This window comes from Centropristis striata, chromosome 16, assembly GCF_030273125.1.
Source record: "Centropristis striata isolate RG_2023a ecotype Rhode Island chromosome 16, C.striata_1.0, whole genome shotgun sequence".
In the NCBI taxonomy this organism is placed as follows: Eukaryota; Metazoa; Chordata; class Actinopteri; order Perciformes; family Serranidae; genus Centropristis; species Centropristis striata.
In genome coordinates, this window is record NC_081532.1 from 6,510,925 (window position 1) to 6,527,905 (window position 16,981).

Genomic DNA, 16,981 nt, shown 5'->3' on the forward strand with positions numbered 1-16,981 from the left:
TACTTAGTTACATTCCACCACTGAAAATAAGCAGTCCATAGGATCATTTAAAAAAAATATTTACACAAGACATGCAGGGCTTTAACCACTTTGTAGGTTATTACCAATGGATGCACAAAGGCAGACCAAGCCATCCATCCACCCATACATACATCCACACACCTCCAACCTGCTCCACCAACCACCTCCCACCTAATGAGAGCTCATAATTGGCGCGAGCTCATTTGCATGCGGAACGGCGTGGATATTTATTTAAATTTAATTTCGTTGCCGCACACGGTGCACTGTAGGCTTTTGTGCCAAAGTCATATTAACCCCTTGATTAGTTAATATGCAGTGCACGACGTTGCCCACGCACGATGAATATTCATATTGCTGCCGTTTTTGCCGCCGTCTCTCCAGCAACTCCCTCCCCCCTCCCATATCTCCCCCCCCTCCCCACGCCGTAAAGCGTGGCGTGTCGTTATGGAGGCATCCCGGAAGAATGTGCCATAACTCTCAGCTGTCCTCCTCACTAACACTTTGGTTGCTTCTAGTTTGTGTGTCGCTGGCTGCTGCTGCTGCTGACTCAATGGCAGACAAGTCTCAGATGCCGAGCAGAGAGCGCGCTCTGAAAGGAAGAGAGGAGAAAATGGTCGTGGCAGGTAAATAACACGCAGTCACAAGTTGTATCACAGATGATGGAGTTGTCCTCAGCTGACACCTCGTGAACTGTCTTTACGTGGCAGGAGGGTGGCCTCTGAAGTTCACTTATGACAGTTTGATGCATGAATATAATACTTGCAATAACTGGTGGGCAGTGGTGGAAGAAGTATTCAGATCCCTTACTTAAGTAAAAGTACTAATAGCAAACTGTGAAATTACTCCACTACAAGTAAAAGTCCTACATTCAAAACTTACTGAAGTAAAAGTACAAAAGTATCAGCATCAAAGTGCACTTGAAGTATCAAAAGTAAAAGTACTCGTTATGCAGAATAGACCCACTTAGACTGTTTTATATATTCCAAATATATTATTACATTATTATTGTTATTGATGCTTTTATGTAAACAGCCTTTTAATTTTCTTAAGACAGGGCTCATTTAAACTACTTAATATACTGTTATGAGTCTAATCACTCTAAATTAATCACATTTTTTGTGTTAAATCTTGACCTGAAAAGTAACTAAAGCTGTCAGCTAAATATAGTGGAGTAAAAAGTACAATATTTGCCTCTAAATGTAGTGGAGTAGAAGTATAAAGTTACATAAAATGGAAATACTCAAGTAAAGTACAAGTACCTCAAAACTGCACTTAAGTACAGTACTTGAGTAAATGTACTTAGTTACATCCCACCACTGCTGGTGGGACACTATAACCAGTGGTGGAAGAAGTATTCAGATCCCTTACTCAAGTAAAAGTACTAATACCACACTGTGAAATTACTCCACTACAAGTAAAAGTCCTGCATTCAAAACTTACTTAAGTAAAAGTACAAAAGTATCAGCATCAAAATGTACTTAAAGTATCAAAAGTAAAAGTATTCGCAATGCATAATGGATTCACTCAGATTGTCCAAATATATCATTGTATTATTATTTTTGATGCATTTATGTTAGCTTTGAATTTACTGTTGTCAACATAGGGCTCATTTTAACTACTTAATATACTTTCGTGTGGTTTAACTAGTACAAATTTTAAATCTATTATGTTTTATGTTAAATCTCGACCTGAAAAGTAACTAAAGCTGGCAGCTAAATGTAGTAGAGTAAAAAGTACAATAGTTGCCTAAAAATGAAATGAAGTAGAAGTAAAAAGTAACATAAAATGGAAATACTTAAGTAAAGTACAAGTTCCTCAAAACTGTACTTAAGTACAGTACTTGAGTAAATGTACTTAGTTACTTTCCACCACTGACTATAACTTTGACCAAGTTGTTAAGCAGTGGTGGAAGAAGTATTTAGATCCCTTATGCAACACCAGAAGACTTTGAAAAGATTTGGAAAAGACTCCTGCACTGAAAAAAATTGGAGTGACATTTACTTAAAAAAAGCTCAGCAAGTTTTTCCACACAGAAAGTGTTTGTAATCTTTACTCAGGCTGTTTCTAAGTAATATTTATTTAATAGAACCACTTATTTTTATGAAAATGCACAAGTAAATTGCAGATTCACTGATGTCCCCCAATTACATTTTATTTGGAAATATCAACGAATTAAGCCAATGAGCTGGTTTAGTGAATATTACTTGGAACGAATGATTCAATTTACATACAAAACTAAGGACACATAATAACAAACAATCACTAAGTAATACACATGGAAAACTGCTATTTTTAAGTAAAAGCACTGAAATCATATTTCTTTGTAGAATTTATATAGATGATTGAAATAATAATGACAAGGCCAAAAAAATATTTTTTTTCTGTGTGGAAAACTATCTGTTCACACCTGCTCACATCTAAAGACAAGTGTTTAGAATTTTTAGTCCCAGCCTAGTCTCACACTGAGATTTTAGACAGACTGTGAATATTGCAGGGTCACTATTTACAAGACTACAACTAGATTCTTTTAGCATTTTTTTTCTTACCATGCATTTTTTTCTCTATCATGCTCTTAGTAAAAACTTTCAAAATGGAGAAGCAGCTTTTGGCTCCAGCTGCTCTAGTGTGTGCAGTGGTTTGTGTTGAAAAAAAAAAAAAAAAGAGAAGACGCCACAAAATGCCCTTCACAAAGCTGAAAATGGGTTTCTTTTTTTCTGACATAAAAAGTTGACTATTTTACAGTAAAAATTGATATAAGGAAGAATAAAGGAAAGGAACATTTAGAAATGAATTCATGATATACATTTATGTCCTATTTTATTATAATTTGTTTAATTGAACAATTATATTTATCAGCTCTGTCAACTTTCATTTAGTTAATCATCATTGATTATTTATTACTTGTTTATGTATACATTTATTTAAACATTTTAACTGGGTCTCCTTACTGTTCTCTTTACTAAGAAACAGCACCCCCAAAAATCTAAATATATGACATCACTATATTTTTATTTTTTATTATTGGTTTATAATTGAAGATATTGATCATTTCACTATTGTCAATATTGGCTTATTGTAACTATTTAATGTACTTTTATGTGGTTTTATTTATAAACATGCATGCACATTTTAAATTTAGTTAGTCATGTTAAATCTTGACCTAAAATGGAGTGAAGTAGAAGGGTAAAGTTATATATATTGCAATACTCAAGTAAAGTACAAGTATGTCAAAGTTGTACTTAAGTACAGTACTTGAGTAAATTTACTTAGTTACATTACACTACTGGTTATAAGGTTATGAGACATACAAATAAACATATCTACACACAAATGGGCTACTTTTACACTGAAAACTTCACATACTGTGCATGCTTTCTGTGTATTTGTATTAATATATACAAGTAAAGAACTGTTTTATTGTTCTAATTCTATTCTACTTAAATATTTATACGTAGGGTAAAAGGCTGCAACTTACATTTCATTATGCAACCCTGTTATAAAATGTCAAATGAGTGAACCTTGAACAGGGACGGAGTGGGACTCCTTTTCAACCTGGGAGTTTCACTTTACTTTACAACCTATTATACTAAAGTAATATAATTATAACATTAGTATTTAAGTCTGCGATAGCTGCAGTTATTCAGTGTATTTAAAGAATAATATTATTCCAAATCCAGTGCAAATAATAGAATAAAAAAGAATAGATGGTTAGATATTTGAACTATTAACTTTTTTGTATTTACAGAGTAAACACAGAATACAATAAAAAGTATTTCACTGTTCTGACTTTCTAATCTCTTTTGTGCTGTGTAGCTTTAAGGAAACATGACCAACCTTAAAACATTAATACACACCTGAGCAGGGCACTGCAACTTTATCACCCTGTCATTGTCCAAAGGCATGAGACTTTCTTTCTCAGTGCACATGACCAAGAATGGCTCCAATTTCTTGTTGGTTAAGTCACATTTTTCTTTTGATAAATGTCACTGTTGACAAGCTTCTCTCACATGCTACTCGTGTGATGGGCAGTGTGAACAACAACTTGTAGGCCAGTCGTATCACATGGTGCAGGAGGAGAATGAATGCATGAATGCAAATTACACAGTTTTTACAGGAGGAACAAGTTTTGCTCTGTAGTTCAACATGCTGCTGTTCTGTTTTATTTGAATAGCTCAGATAGCCTACACTGGAAAAAAATTGTTTTTTTTGGCCCTGTAATTATTATTTCAATCATCTATATAAATTCTACAAAGAAATACGAATTCAGTGCTTTTACTTTGAAATAGCAGTTATTCATGTAGTGCATTACTTAGTGATTGTTTGTTATTATGTGTCCTCAGTTTTGTATGTAAATTGAATCATTCATTTTCTTCCGCTTATCCGGGGCCGGGTCGCGGGGGCAGCATTTGTTCCAAGTAATATTCCCTAAACCAGTTCATTGGCTTAATTAGTTGATATTTCCAAGTAAAATGTAATTGAGGGACATCAGTGAATCTGCAATTTACTTGTGTATTTTCATAAAAAAAAAAAAGTGGTTCTATTAAATAAATATTACTTAGAAACAGCCTGAGTAAAGATTACAAACACTTTCTGTGTGAAAAAACTTGCCTAGCTTTTTTGAAGTAAATGTCACTCCAATTTTTTTCAGTGTACTTTGTGTTTTGCTCCACTGGAGCTTTCGTCTCTCCCACAGGCCTGAGAGAGCACAGTTTGTCTTCCCACAGAAGTCAGATGTGACTACAAGCTGTATTTGATCATGTTTAGGCTTTGTAACTCAAAGATATGCGCCTGTAAGAACAACACACACACTCATTTTGTATAACAAACATCGTACGGCATGATCAGCTGTTGTCATTGGTAACTGGCCAATACAACTCGGTTGCGTATAAGTGTTCTGTAGGGGGGCGGGGGCCCAGCCCAAAGAAGTGAAAATGTGAATTATTTCAGAAATCGGGGCTCATTCTGACTGGGATCCTGCAGAGCGATGTCAGTCTGAGTCCAGTGCTGCATAACTTTACCTGTAACCTGAATAAAGCTGGCATTGAGACCAGACTTTTTCTCCGGTTGTGTTTACTTTTGGTCTTCCAATCAAGGAACCTGAAGCCTGAACAGTTCCCTGGAAGGATCCTCCTCACTTCCCTGTGAAATTTCACTGTAAACCTCCAGAGGGGACGTCTTTAGTCTGATTCTTTTAGAACTGAGCTTGGAGCCCATTTCCCCTCACAGCAGCAACGTTTCTCGGGTCTAGGCAGGCAAAATCTGAGCAAAGTTTTGCATTAGCAGAAAACCTCCTATGGATACTGTCTGCCAATGTGAAGGCCTGTCACCATAACACATTTTTTAAGACGATATATTTTCCCAGAAACTATCACGATAAATGATAGTATCGTTGTATTGATGTTGTTTTAGTTTTATAATGATATTAGAGCATAATAAGAACATATTTTTCCACAGCAATGAATTTTAAATCTTAAGAATATTAAACATTGGAATTGAAAAGTGGAAAAGAAATAAATAAATAAAACATAAAAAAGCTACAACCAAAACGAATCAAATAGACTTTCAGGCTCTGTTAACAAAACATTGCACTGAGATAATCATTATGTGTTATATTATTTTATTATTACAATATTATTATATTATATATTATTAAAACATAATATAAACAGCTGGAATGGCTGCTTAAGAAATGTGAATATATATATATATATATATATATATATATATTGAAAATTTGTGCTGCCTGTCAAACACTTGCACCATTACTTTAAACACAAAAAAGCACAAAAACACGTATGTCAACGACAATATATTAAGTCCAGAAAAAAAACTATCGTGTCCATTTTTATGTATCCAACGATAAGTGGATATAGTAATTATCGTGACGGGCCTGTCAATGTGTCTACTTTGACATTGTGTACTTTGACCTTAAATTCAGTGTCAGGTGATGCTAGTTGTTCATCATCTGCATGCTCTGTTTACGTTTGTTTTTCTCTCAGAAAGGACAGTCTGGACTTCTAACTCACAGTCTTCCTCCTCTTGCTGCACATTTAACTCCTCGAGCACATCTGTCCTCTGTCCTCTCAACCAGATGTTGAGCTGTTATGATATCCATTCCCCTTGTCTTGTCTGTAAGGAATTTGACTAAGAAGAGGAAATGTTTGCTGAAAATGCGTAGGCAGATTTGAGTATTGAACACTGTCGAAAGGCCTTTATGGACCACTTAGCCTTGGCCCTCACAGTAGTCTTTTGTGAACTGTCCTCTACAATGGTCTGTAAAGTAGGGGTGTGCCATATCGTATGGTTCACCATAATACCGGTATATATTTTTATGGTGGAGGAGCTGGACGTTGTGGCTGGGGAGAGGGGCGCCTGGAATGCCCTGCTTATCCTGCTGCCCCCGCGACCCGGCCCTGGATAAGCGGACGAGAATGGATGGATAAAAAAAAAATGCATATCATGATATTGGCAACATTCCTACTTCTTTACGTAGTGGCCTACGGGTTTTCCATTAATGTCCTAGACTGTGGCGGCCCTCCAGAGTCTCATGTGCTGCGCTAACGTCACATTTCAAGCTACTGAAAGTATATCTACACAATTCATAATATAAAGTTATGTTGCTCAGCAGAGTGTTGAACACACTGTTTTATGCCATTTGTTAGCCGCAAGCTAACACTAGTTAACAATTAAAGTTATTTTAATCACAAAAAGCTGCTATACTTCCTGTCACTAAACACATGCAGCTTTCAAAATAAGAGCACAGTGTGTTAACAGAATTTACAAGAAGACCGTCAAAATAAGATGCCTTAAATAAAAAATACAAGAACCCTTATTCTCCCAGACACCCCTAGTCAGCTGTTTTCCACACTGGCTGGCTGCTTCATGTCCTAGTGGAAAACACGTTGGCGGCAATTGAAAATGTCACAGTAGGAAACCAAAGATTCAATATCACAGTATTCACAACTGTGAAAAATGTTATGTGAGGTGTTTGCTCACATTTAGCTCTCAAAGTGCACAAGATTGATGCATTTTACTTAAAAATGTAAAATGCCCCCTGGAGCCACTAGATGAATATTTCATTATTTGCTAACACTCAAGAGTTTTTTTTTTGTATTTGGCAACTCTTGAGATTTGCACTTTGCACTGCATTTTACATTTGTATCATGTTGTACGATTTTTACGAAAAAAAAAATCACATTTTCTATATATTTTTCTGTATTTTGTAGTATCGACAAGATCACTATGGCAGAAATACCCTCAAATATGGTAATATTCTTTTAGGGCCATATTGCCCACCCCTACTGTAAAGTAATTCCACAAAACGAGGCTCCCTGAGGATTCCCCATGCACCCAAACACTTTACTCTGTGCCCGATCCTTGGCCCAGCACCGAGTTGGTCCTATTGGACAGTCGTCTGTTGTCCTGACTCATCTCTTCCCACTTCTGAATGTGCTTTCCACAACACTGTTTGTTGTGTCTGCCAGTAAGATTCAAAAGATGTGCATGACACCATATATGAATCTGTTTGGGAGCCTGGAGTGCAGAAAACCCCCGATACTGTCCCTGCATATTAGCTGCACCATCTGTTGAGTTGCCCACACATGTGCTAATGTCGATATTGAGCTCCAGCAATACTTTTTTTCAGGAGCAAATCAGTCTTTCATGAATGACATCTGTTACATATCTCAGTATGACGGAACACTGGACTTTGGAGCTGATATCTTGAATTGTATCTATACACAAAATGCAGTTTAACAGTTAAATCGCAATATATTGTATCTCAATACTCATCATATCGCGCAATGCTTACCCCGGGATTCCACTGGATGCGATACGTCTCCGAAACGTGTCCGTCCGTCAACACACACCGGATCCGTCTGTGATCCGCACTGTTGCAGACAGCAGAGTCCCGAGGACGCACGAGATCTCGCGAATTCACGCAAGTCATGGGTTTTCTACATGTATAACTGGAGAATGTCTCATTTATTGGACCATATTAGTAACTTACCATCCACTCCCATTACTCCTGCAATGGTTTTCCAAGCCACTTCCTTTTTATGGTTGTCTTTATATAAAGGATGTGATGGGTTATAGATAATAGAATGATTTCGGACCTCCAGAATCAACATCTCCTCAAAAAAAACCCTCTAACCTGTTGACTTTAGGTCTGTCCCCGCCCACCATGATGTCTTCAAGTTGTCAAATACGATCCGCCTACTGAATGTTTTATTTTGTGTCTGTGCACGACTTCCTGCCCCGAACGATCCGTCGTCCGTCAAAAATAGAAGCTCTGCTCTGCTCTCATTGTGGACAAATAAAAAGACTGAAGTGAGATGGATACACTGATGATTTTCTCTTATTGGACAAAACAATTCTTGATTGAATTTATTGAAGTTAAACAGTTAAATCACAATATATTGTACTATATATTGTATAATACTCACCATATCGTAAAATGCTTAAAATTGCAATAATATCAGTATAAGTATCAGGATAAAATGGTATCATGGAGCTTCTGGTGATTCACACCACTATTACATGCTGTAGGAGGAAAATATATAGGTGATATTTGCTCAAGAGTAGAATCAACTGTAGGAAGTTGTGATGATTAACAGCAATGTTTCCATCTATAACCAGCCTCTTCTTTACTCCACTATGCGCTCCACCACCTGACGTTTCTTTCTCACTTGTTCAGCATGTAATGACATTTGGTTGCCAGTCAACAGGCTTTTCACATCTGCCTTCTGTGCATTCAAAAACTAAACATCTGCACTTTTTCCTCTGTGCCTTGCTTTGTTCGTGTTCCTCTGTCCTTTGGTGAATGTGATGCCAGGCTTTCATGCCTCTGTTAATGAAAGGGCTTTCACAACCCAAAGGAGCAAGTACCAGACATACAGAACAGTGCAGAGATTTTTTTTTTTACACAGTAAGTCAGCCACTTACGGTTTGTTCCATTTTTTCTGTTGAAAACCTCTGGTATCAGGACATTTGGGGGGTAAGATAAGAAAAGAATGTATCTGTATCCTGTGACTGAGGGAGGGCAAAGTAATCAAAACTCTCAACAGCTTCATCTGTCTGATCTGAGCTTGTGGTTCAGGGTTCTGCTGCTGTGTTGTCAGTCCCTGAGCAGGCTCCGCTCCCCTCACTTGAACCCTACATTTAATCACAATACAAAGCAAACTGTAAGGCTTTAGCACATTTGACATGGAAAAAAAATATTTTAAGCAAAACCATTCAGATTTTTGCTATGGCAAAATATGCAGGCTTATTTCATATTATTTTCATCCTACTCCCTTTAAGTTATGGGCTTTGCTATCCTACTTTTAAAGATACAAATCATAATGTGTCACTATGTGGGTTTATAAAGTGGTTATATTGTAACTAATGTGATATGTTTGTCTTATATTCATGTTTTTTTTTAACCCTATATGTTGTTATATGTCATAACATCACATAATTCATTAGAGGTGGGATTCATGATACGATTTTATCACGATACTTGAGTCACGATACGATATTATTGCGATTTTAAGCATTTTACGATATGGTGATTATTGCGATACAATATATTGTGATTTAACTGTTTAACTTCAATAAATTCATTCAAGAATTTATTGAAGTTGTGTCCATTAAGAGAAAGTCCCTGTCTATTCATCTCACTTCAGTCTTTTTATTTCTCCACAATGAGAGTCAAACCCACAGTCTGACCAGCAAAGTATCCAGTCAAACTGAACTGAACTGATATCCAACATGTATGGACGACAACTGCAGCATTTTATCAAACTTAAAAAAAAACGCCAAAAATACTGACGTCCGTCGGAATGCTAAATACCGATACGTGCCAGCCATGAATCGATATAATATTGCCATGCAACATATCGCAACACTATGCTGTTTTTCCCCTCACCTCTATAATTCATTGACTTTCCTATAGTTGAACGGTGGTTTACTGAATGTCGTAGTTTCCTTACTGCTCCTAGCTTACCGCTCTGATCGTTTGCCGCTTCTTAAGAGCTTGTTTTAAAAAAATTTTTTGCTAAGTTTTGCACATTTGGCCGCATCCGTTTGTAAGGCTTTTTTTTTTTTTTTATCAAGCCTTTCAGCTTTGCTTCTTCTATTGTCCATCATACTCAAGTTGCTGAGTCAGTGTTGCATCCTCCATCAAGCCTCGCGGCGCTGATCATCACCGTGATGTCGGCCAGGTTCCAAACCAACCCAGAGTCAGCCTGCATGATCTATTTCAACTCAGTGCCACGCTTGTACACCAGCCCTCGCCGCTCGAAACCAGGCCGGCACACCGGGAATTTTCCCGCTTCTCCCCATTAGCCGCTCCAGGCCTGACCTGACCCTGACCTTAATGTAGATGACACACGTTCTCCAGAATGTGTTGGCTTTCAGTCCAATTGTCCAATTGCAGCCCTCGTGACGCTTTTTTGTGGCCCCCACCTTGATATGAAATTTTAATGTGAGTTTTATATGAATGGCACCGTGTTGTGTGTGGAAGGTCCCTTTATTGCGCAAGCTGGAGCTTTGTTTCAATTGTTTCTATGACGACGTTAACAAAAAGAAAGGCAGCTGCTACCGGACCGTTTATTATCTGCCGTGTTGTTATCAGAAGAAGTGGAAATGTTATGTAATGTAATTTTGTGTCTTTTTTTGTGGTAATTTTGTGTCTTTTTTTGGTAAATGTCTTCTTCTAATAATTTTGTGTCTTTTTAAAATAAATTGTGTGTCTTTTGTTGGTCATTTTGTTTCTTTTTTAAGTTATTTAGTTTTTTTTCTGTCATTGAGTGTCTTTTTTTTGTAATTTTGTGTCTTTTTTTGGTCATTTTGATACTGCCTCCAGCGGCCCCCTGGTGATTTGAGTTTGAGACCCCTGGTGTAACTGTTGTTTAAAGTTTTTTTTAAAGAAGGCTTCCTTGACATTAAAAAATATTGTGTTTTCATTGCAAATCAGATTGATATCTGGAGTGGACTTTGACTTTGGCTAATTTTTGCTTATTGTCCTTTTGAAAGATGAACTTTCTCCCCAGCTTCAGTATTTTAAGGAGACTGAGGCCACATTGACACAAAACCAGCAGGTGTAGCAATTAGCTCAGGCTTGTGCTGCAGTGTGTGAGTCTCACTTAAATGGCCCATTAGTGTGTTGTCACATTGTTAAATACGTAAATTAAGTAGATTTTATATCTCACAATTCTTGTTTTGTGCCAGAGCTCTTTTATAATCTCAACCTTTCCAACCATCCACCTGAAGGCTTCATTCATCTTACAGCAGCTAGACTTTTGTTTTTGAACCACCACGTCCTCTCAGGCGGCATTTTTCCAAAACTTGAGTCTGTTTCAACTTTTTGGGCCGACCTCTGCAGCCCAAATACACTGCCACTTCTCAAATGAAAGGGATTAATGGCAATTTTGGCGCACCACCCAAGCTCATGTGAATGCAGAGTGAAGCAGGTTCTCTTGTTCTTCTCTAGCTCCGTCCATTCTTCCTTCAAATCAAACAAAACGCCCAGTCCCTGCTGAGGAAAAGCATCCAACAAACACCAACAATGTGGGGAAGTTTTAACCCAGAACCTTATCTGACCACAAGAGCTTGTCCTACTTCTCTGCTTGGTACCCCCCATGCCAAACTCTGGCAAACTCCAGACATGCTTCGACGTTTTTCTTGAGCAATGGCTTATTTTTCTTAAGCTTCCCTCTCATACAAGCTGGAATTGTTGCCAAACTCCTTTTAAAGTGACTGTTGAGTTTCAAGCAACACCCTTGTCCAGGCAGAGCCTCAACTATTGTTTAAAACATCTGGATGTAATTTTGTAAGTCATTACCCAATTGCAAACTCAGTCAAAAGTATCACAGTTTTGGTATTATCACCATCATGTAGAAAAAATGTGCCTAAAGCGATTTGGCTTTTTTTTTTTTTTTGGTTCTGTGCATGCACTGTAAAACCCAATGTTGCTTGTTTGTTATCATAACTCATTTTTCCTTTTCAGTACAACAAAAAATTGTGCAAAAAGTCATTTTAACTTAAAATATCGAGTCAAATAGCAAGATACATTTGAGTTAACTCCATTGTCTTTGTTGTGTTGATATGTCAGCATGGACACTCAAATATTTAAGTTGAAACAACAAATTGAGATTTACAGTGTGTGAACATGTACGCCTTCTTCTGCATCCTATTTGTATTTTTATCCATTCTTGTAATATAGTACTGAGTCATTTCTGCTTTATCCCTTCATTCAGCTGTTCATCGTCCTATTTTTGGACAGGAGGGCTCGTAGGTGTGCGCAACAAAGTTTGCAACGTGGTGCGATTTGAACTCGGCCCCGGTCTTCACCTACTCAGACTGAAGCGTCGGCAAAGTGCATTGTGGGAGCTGGGTGTGAGAGCATGGGAGGAAGCGGTGCCGCAGCGTCCAGGGGCCCATCTGGGCATTATGCGCATGAAGGCTCCGCCCCGTCGTAAGTTCCTGCTCCGTCTGTCGGAGCAGCTCGGAGACACCGCATGGCAGAAATCTGTTCCTCCCCTTTCACCGTGGGGGGCAGCTTAGGTGGGGACGGGGTTGTTCTCGTGTGTGTGTGTGTGTGTTGGCGTAAGCATGAGTAATTTAGGGATTGAGAGGACTGTCTCCACATATGCCCTGTGCCGTCCCAGCCTTGTGTGTGTGTGTGAGTGCACACATTTGTCCTCTCTAAAATGAAGATCACTTATTTTGAAAGTTGCCTGTGCCCCTCCGGCCTCTTTAAAGAAGCTCCTTGTTCCGTGTTCAGATGTCCTGCCGTCCCTTCCTCGCTCCACTCTCTAGAACATACTCTGTGACCTTGGCGACAATGATCCAGTGGCAGATTGCTACATGGTAGGGGCACAGTAGCTATTATTTTGAGTCAGTGCAGGATAGACTGCCAATATTTCTTCCAAACAGGATGGGGGGAGGTCAGCTGACCAAAATCAATCTCTGTTACATGCTTCGCTATAACTCTTCAAAGCAGGTTCATGGCGGAGATATATTTCTGGCATTATTGCTCTGTTGTTTTCCCATCTCTGCTGTCTCCCGATGCCCTTGATTTTTTTTATTTTTGGGGCTTTTGCAATAAGCTCGGAAGAAAGAAATATGTCAGTAATTTTGGAAAGCATGCAAATGAAGTATACAGACAGAAGATAAATGAATGAGAGGGGTTAGCTCATGGGCAGTGCTGTGGCTCACTGATTAGGACTATTGCCTCCACGCAGGAACGTCCTGTCTTCTGACCCGAGCTTCTATGTTCTCCTCATGTCTGTGTAAGCTTCAGGAGTCTTCCATACAAAGGTTGTCACGGTTCAAGAAATGTCAATTTTGATTCAATAATAGTTTAAAGAAACTGATCATTGTTACCTCTCTGATACATGACAAAAAAAGAAAGAAAACATCCCAAAGCACAAAAAACTCCAAAAATAATACTAATCTGCACACATAGCTGGTATAAAAGTCGCTGAACACATAAAACTCTTGATTTTCTTCCCCATTGTTTCATGAGTGCAGCCTTAGTTTGAAAAGCTGATTTCTGATCAGGTTTTCTTAAAGCTTTTGCACTTTTGATACAAATGGAATGTGCAAATGTGAAAAACTATCAATGTTGCGATACTTTTGACCACTTTATTCCAGACACAGTCAGTTAGGTGACCCTGTATAGTGCATTGTGCATCTTGCCCATTGAATGCTGTGACATTTTGTGCGATATTGAGATTTACGGTGATATATCTGCACAGGAAGAGTGCTGAGGTGCATGTTTTTAGTTTGATTTCCTGTTACAATCTAGTTAAAACGAGATTTATTCATTCCTTTGTGCAGCCAAGGTAGATGCCATCCTCTTCTGTCCTCGTCAGATGAGTATTTGAGTAAATATATTCATGCAGGCCCCAACAGGATGTGCCTCCATCTTGCTGGAAGGGATAATGGAGCCACTGCTATAGTAGGCAGTCTTCTCCATAGCAACTGTTTCCGTTGCTAGGATACAGTATGTATGGAATGCATGGATGGCTTCAAAGTTTTACTCTTCAGAGTCTAGACAGTTTTCCCACCCTAAACAGAGGCAGCTTTACACATCACCGTGTTGGGTTGGTGGTTTTAAGGCCACAACAGCTTCGTTTCATTTACTTACCTCGCACTGTTTTTAAAAAATCGACCACCTCCCACCCGCCTTTGCCTCTTTCCTCCCCACCCCTCCTTTGCCCCACTCCTTCTCGCCCCTACCCATCCTCCCATACAGCAGAGGGTAGTTGGCACCAGTATAAAGCTTCAGCCTCCTCCGACGACTCGTGCCTGACTCTCTGCCAACCTGTGTGAAGCTAGAAAGAGGAATAGCGAGAGGGAGGGAAGAGGAAGAGAGAGAGGGAAAGAGAGAGAGAGAGAGAATGGATTTTTTGGAAGGAAATAAACAGAGCAGCCTGGAAATCGACCTTTCCGTCACCAGTTTTGGCATCCAGGGATAGTACCTCTCCCGTGTCTCTGCATGAGGGGGCAGCAGCGCTTGGACTCCAGTTTAACGGGTGAGAAACACAGGACCACGGGTAGAACCGAAGGGTAACAAAGACTAAATACCATCCGAAACAAGTCAAACTGGACGTTATTATCCGTTCAGCACCAGATAAATTGTTGTGCTCTTGACTGGTGGTAACCATGAGACAAGCAGAGCGGCAGGGTCCGATGTTTTGGTTCGAGTCCAGCCGCCTACAACCACCAAGCTAAAAGCAACAAAAGGTGACCAAAGTATTCCGCTTCAGTCCCGCTGTACTGTATAGCCTGCACTGCGCTTTCCAGATATCCTCGAAAACAAAGGCGCACAAAAGAAATTACGCCCATATCTCATCCAAGTTGGGAAAAAAATCCTTTTCATGAATCCTTCCCCCATATTCAGCCTGTTTTTCTTCTTTTGTAAACTCACTCAGTCACCCTCCCTGCTTGTTTTTTGTCGTCCTCTGTTCTTTCTTTTGCTGGCGTAGTGAGGCAGCGTAGTGAGGGTATTCAGCCAGCTCTTTCTCTCTGTTAGGTGGGGTAATTCTGGCAGAATGGGGTGTGGGCGCTGGGCTGGCAGGGGGGAATGCTGGGCTAGGCACAGTGAAAGGAGCCAGCCTGGCACCACCTGGACCTCTGCCAGCTGCTCCATGGGAGAAATACCCTCAGCAGAGGTTGGTGTGCGAGTGATTGTGCGGCTGATTGCGTGCTTGTGTGCGTGCAGGAGGGTGTGCACGTGTTTGTTAAGAGGAGAGTGAGGGATGATGGGAAGGTGGTGTGAGGAAGAGAGTGTGAAGCGAAGATGGAGAGGGGGGGAAGGGGGGGGGGGGGGTTGGCTCGGAGCTGGCTTCTCTGGACAGTGCTGTGTCGGCGTGTTCTTGGCTGTCTTCATTTTTACCTCTCTTTTTTTTTTGTTTGTTTATTTGTTTGCTTGTTTGTTTTCTCTGTGTTCTCTCTTGGATGAAGTGCTTGGTCTTTTTATATAGCGCCTAAAGGCATGGTGGTCTGAAAGCCAAAAGAATCCTTCACTGCCTCTCTGCTCCCCTCATCTGTTGCTTCTCACTGGCTATTTACTCCTTTTATTGTTTTGGCAGGCTGATCTCTCCTCCTCCCACTCCTCCTCCTCTATCGCACACTTGTCTCTCTCTCACTCTCACATTTTCTCCCTCCATCGTTTGGCAACTTCACTACTTTTTATCTCGGCGGCCAGAAAATGCAGGACAAGAGGGCGAGAGTGAGCCGAGGATGGGAGACTAAACAGATTCGCAGGAGAAGGATGAAGATTTCTTCTGTCCTCCTACCACCTTAAGTCACCCCCGTGGACTGGGAATATTTAGCCCGGCGCTCGCTGACACAGATCTACTTTGATTGCAGCTGACTGCGCACGTGAACATGACCTGGCAGTGCCAAACAACCTGCTGCTAGAAGACAGAACTGTCTCACAACGGGAGGGCAGGAAGGGACTGCCTGAAGGCAGACCAGGCCTCTGTGACATTTTGAGGAGTCCTTCATGCTCCTGCAATCTGTTCCTGCACAGAAAAACCAAACAAGTTTGTCTAATATCAAAAAGTGCCCTTAAGGTGGCACACCAAGACAGGTCTTATCAGCTCCAGTGCTGTGGTGCTTCTTTTGCTTCCTGTATACTTCAAAACACCTGTTCATCTTTAAAGGGACAGTTCACCCCAGCATCTAAAATACATGTTTTTCCTCTTATCTCAGAATCAGAATCGGCTTTATTGGCCGAATTTGTGCGCAACATATAATAAATTTGACTCATAACATATTGATAAATGGAGCAATAAGTTAAAGAGAAAGTGCACAAATAAAGAAAAATGAACAAAAGTTGGGCAAAAGTTTTAGGCAGGTGTGAAAAAATGCTTTAAAAAAGAATGCTTTCAATAATAGAAAATGTAAATAGTTTATTTTTATCAATTAACAAAATGCAAAGTGCGTGAACAATCAATATGTGGTGTGACCACCCTTTCCTTCAAACGAGCATCAATTCTTCTGGGCAGTTTTTCACACCTTTTGCAGATTTTTGCACAGTACTGTATACAGTCATGGAAAAAAATATGAAACCATTTTTTCTTAAAGTTCTTGTTCATTTTAATGTCTGGTACAACTAAAGGTACATTTGTTTGGGCAAATATAATGATAACAACAAAAATAGCTGATAAGAGTTTAATTTAAGAGCTGATATCTAGACATTTTCCATGGTTTTATTGATAATAACCAAAATCATTATCAAGAAAACCATGTGAGTTTTATATGAATGGCACTTTACCGTGTTGTGTGTGGAAGGTCCCTTTAATTACTTTTTTTGGTCATTTTGTGTGTTTTTTTTTTTATTATTTTGCGTGTTTTTTTATAATTGTGTCTTTTTTTAATAATTGTGTGTCTTTTTTTAATAATTTTGTGTCTTTTTTGGTAATTTTGTGTCTTTTTAAAAAAAAAAAAAAAAAAAAAAAAAATA

At 39.2% G+C, this 16,981-nt stretch overlaps 1 protein-coding gene across 3 annotated transcripts in view; it reads left to right on the plus strand.

Annotated features, from left to right (window-relative positions):
* Positions 1-331: 331 nt before the first annotated feature.
* Positions 332-16,981, plus strand: part of msrab (methionine sulfoxide reductase Ab) — a 64,122-nt gene continuing 47,472 nt past the window's right edge. The window contains exon 1 of one of the 3 annotated variants that reach the window (XM_059353792.1): positions 332-644. In XM_059353792.1, the coding sequence (XP_059209775.1) occupies positions 332-644 (313 nt within the window). Of the gene's footprint in view, positions 645-14,399; positions 14,755-16,981 lie in introns of those variants that run through there. The other 2 variants (XM_059353793.1, XM_059353794.1) reach the window with 2 other exon arrangements.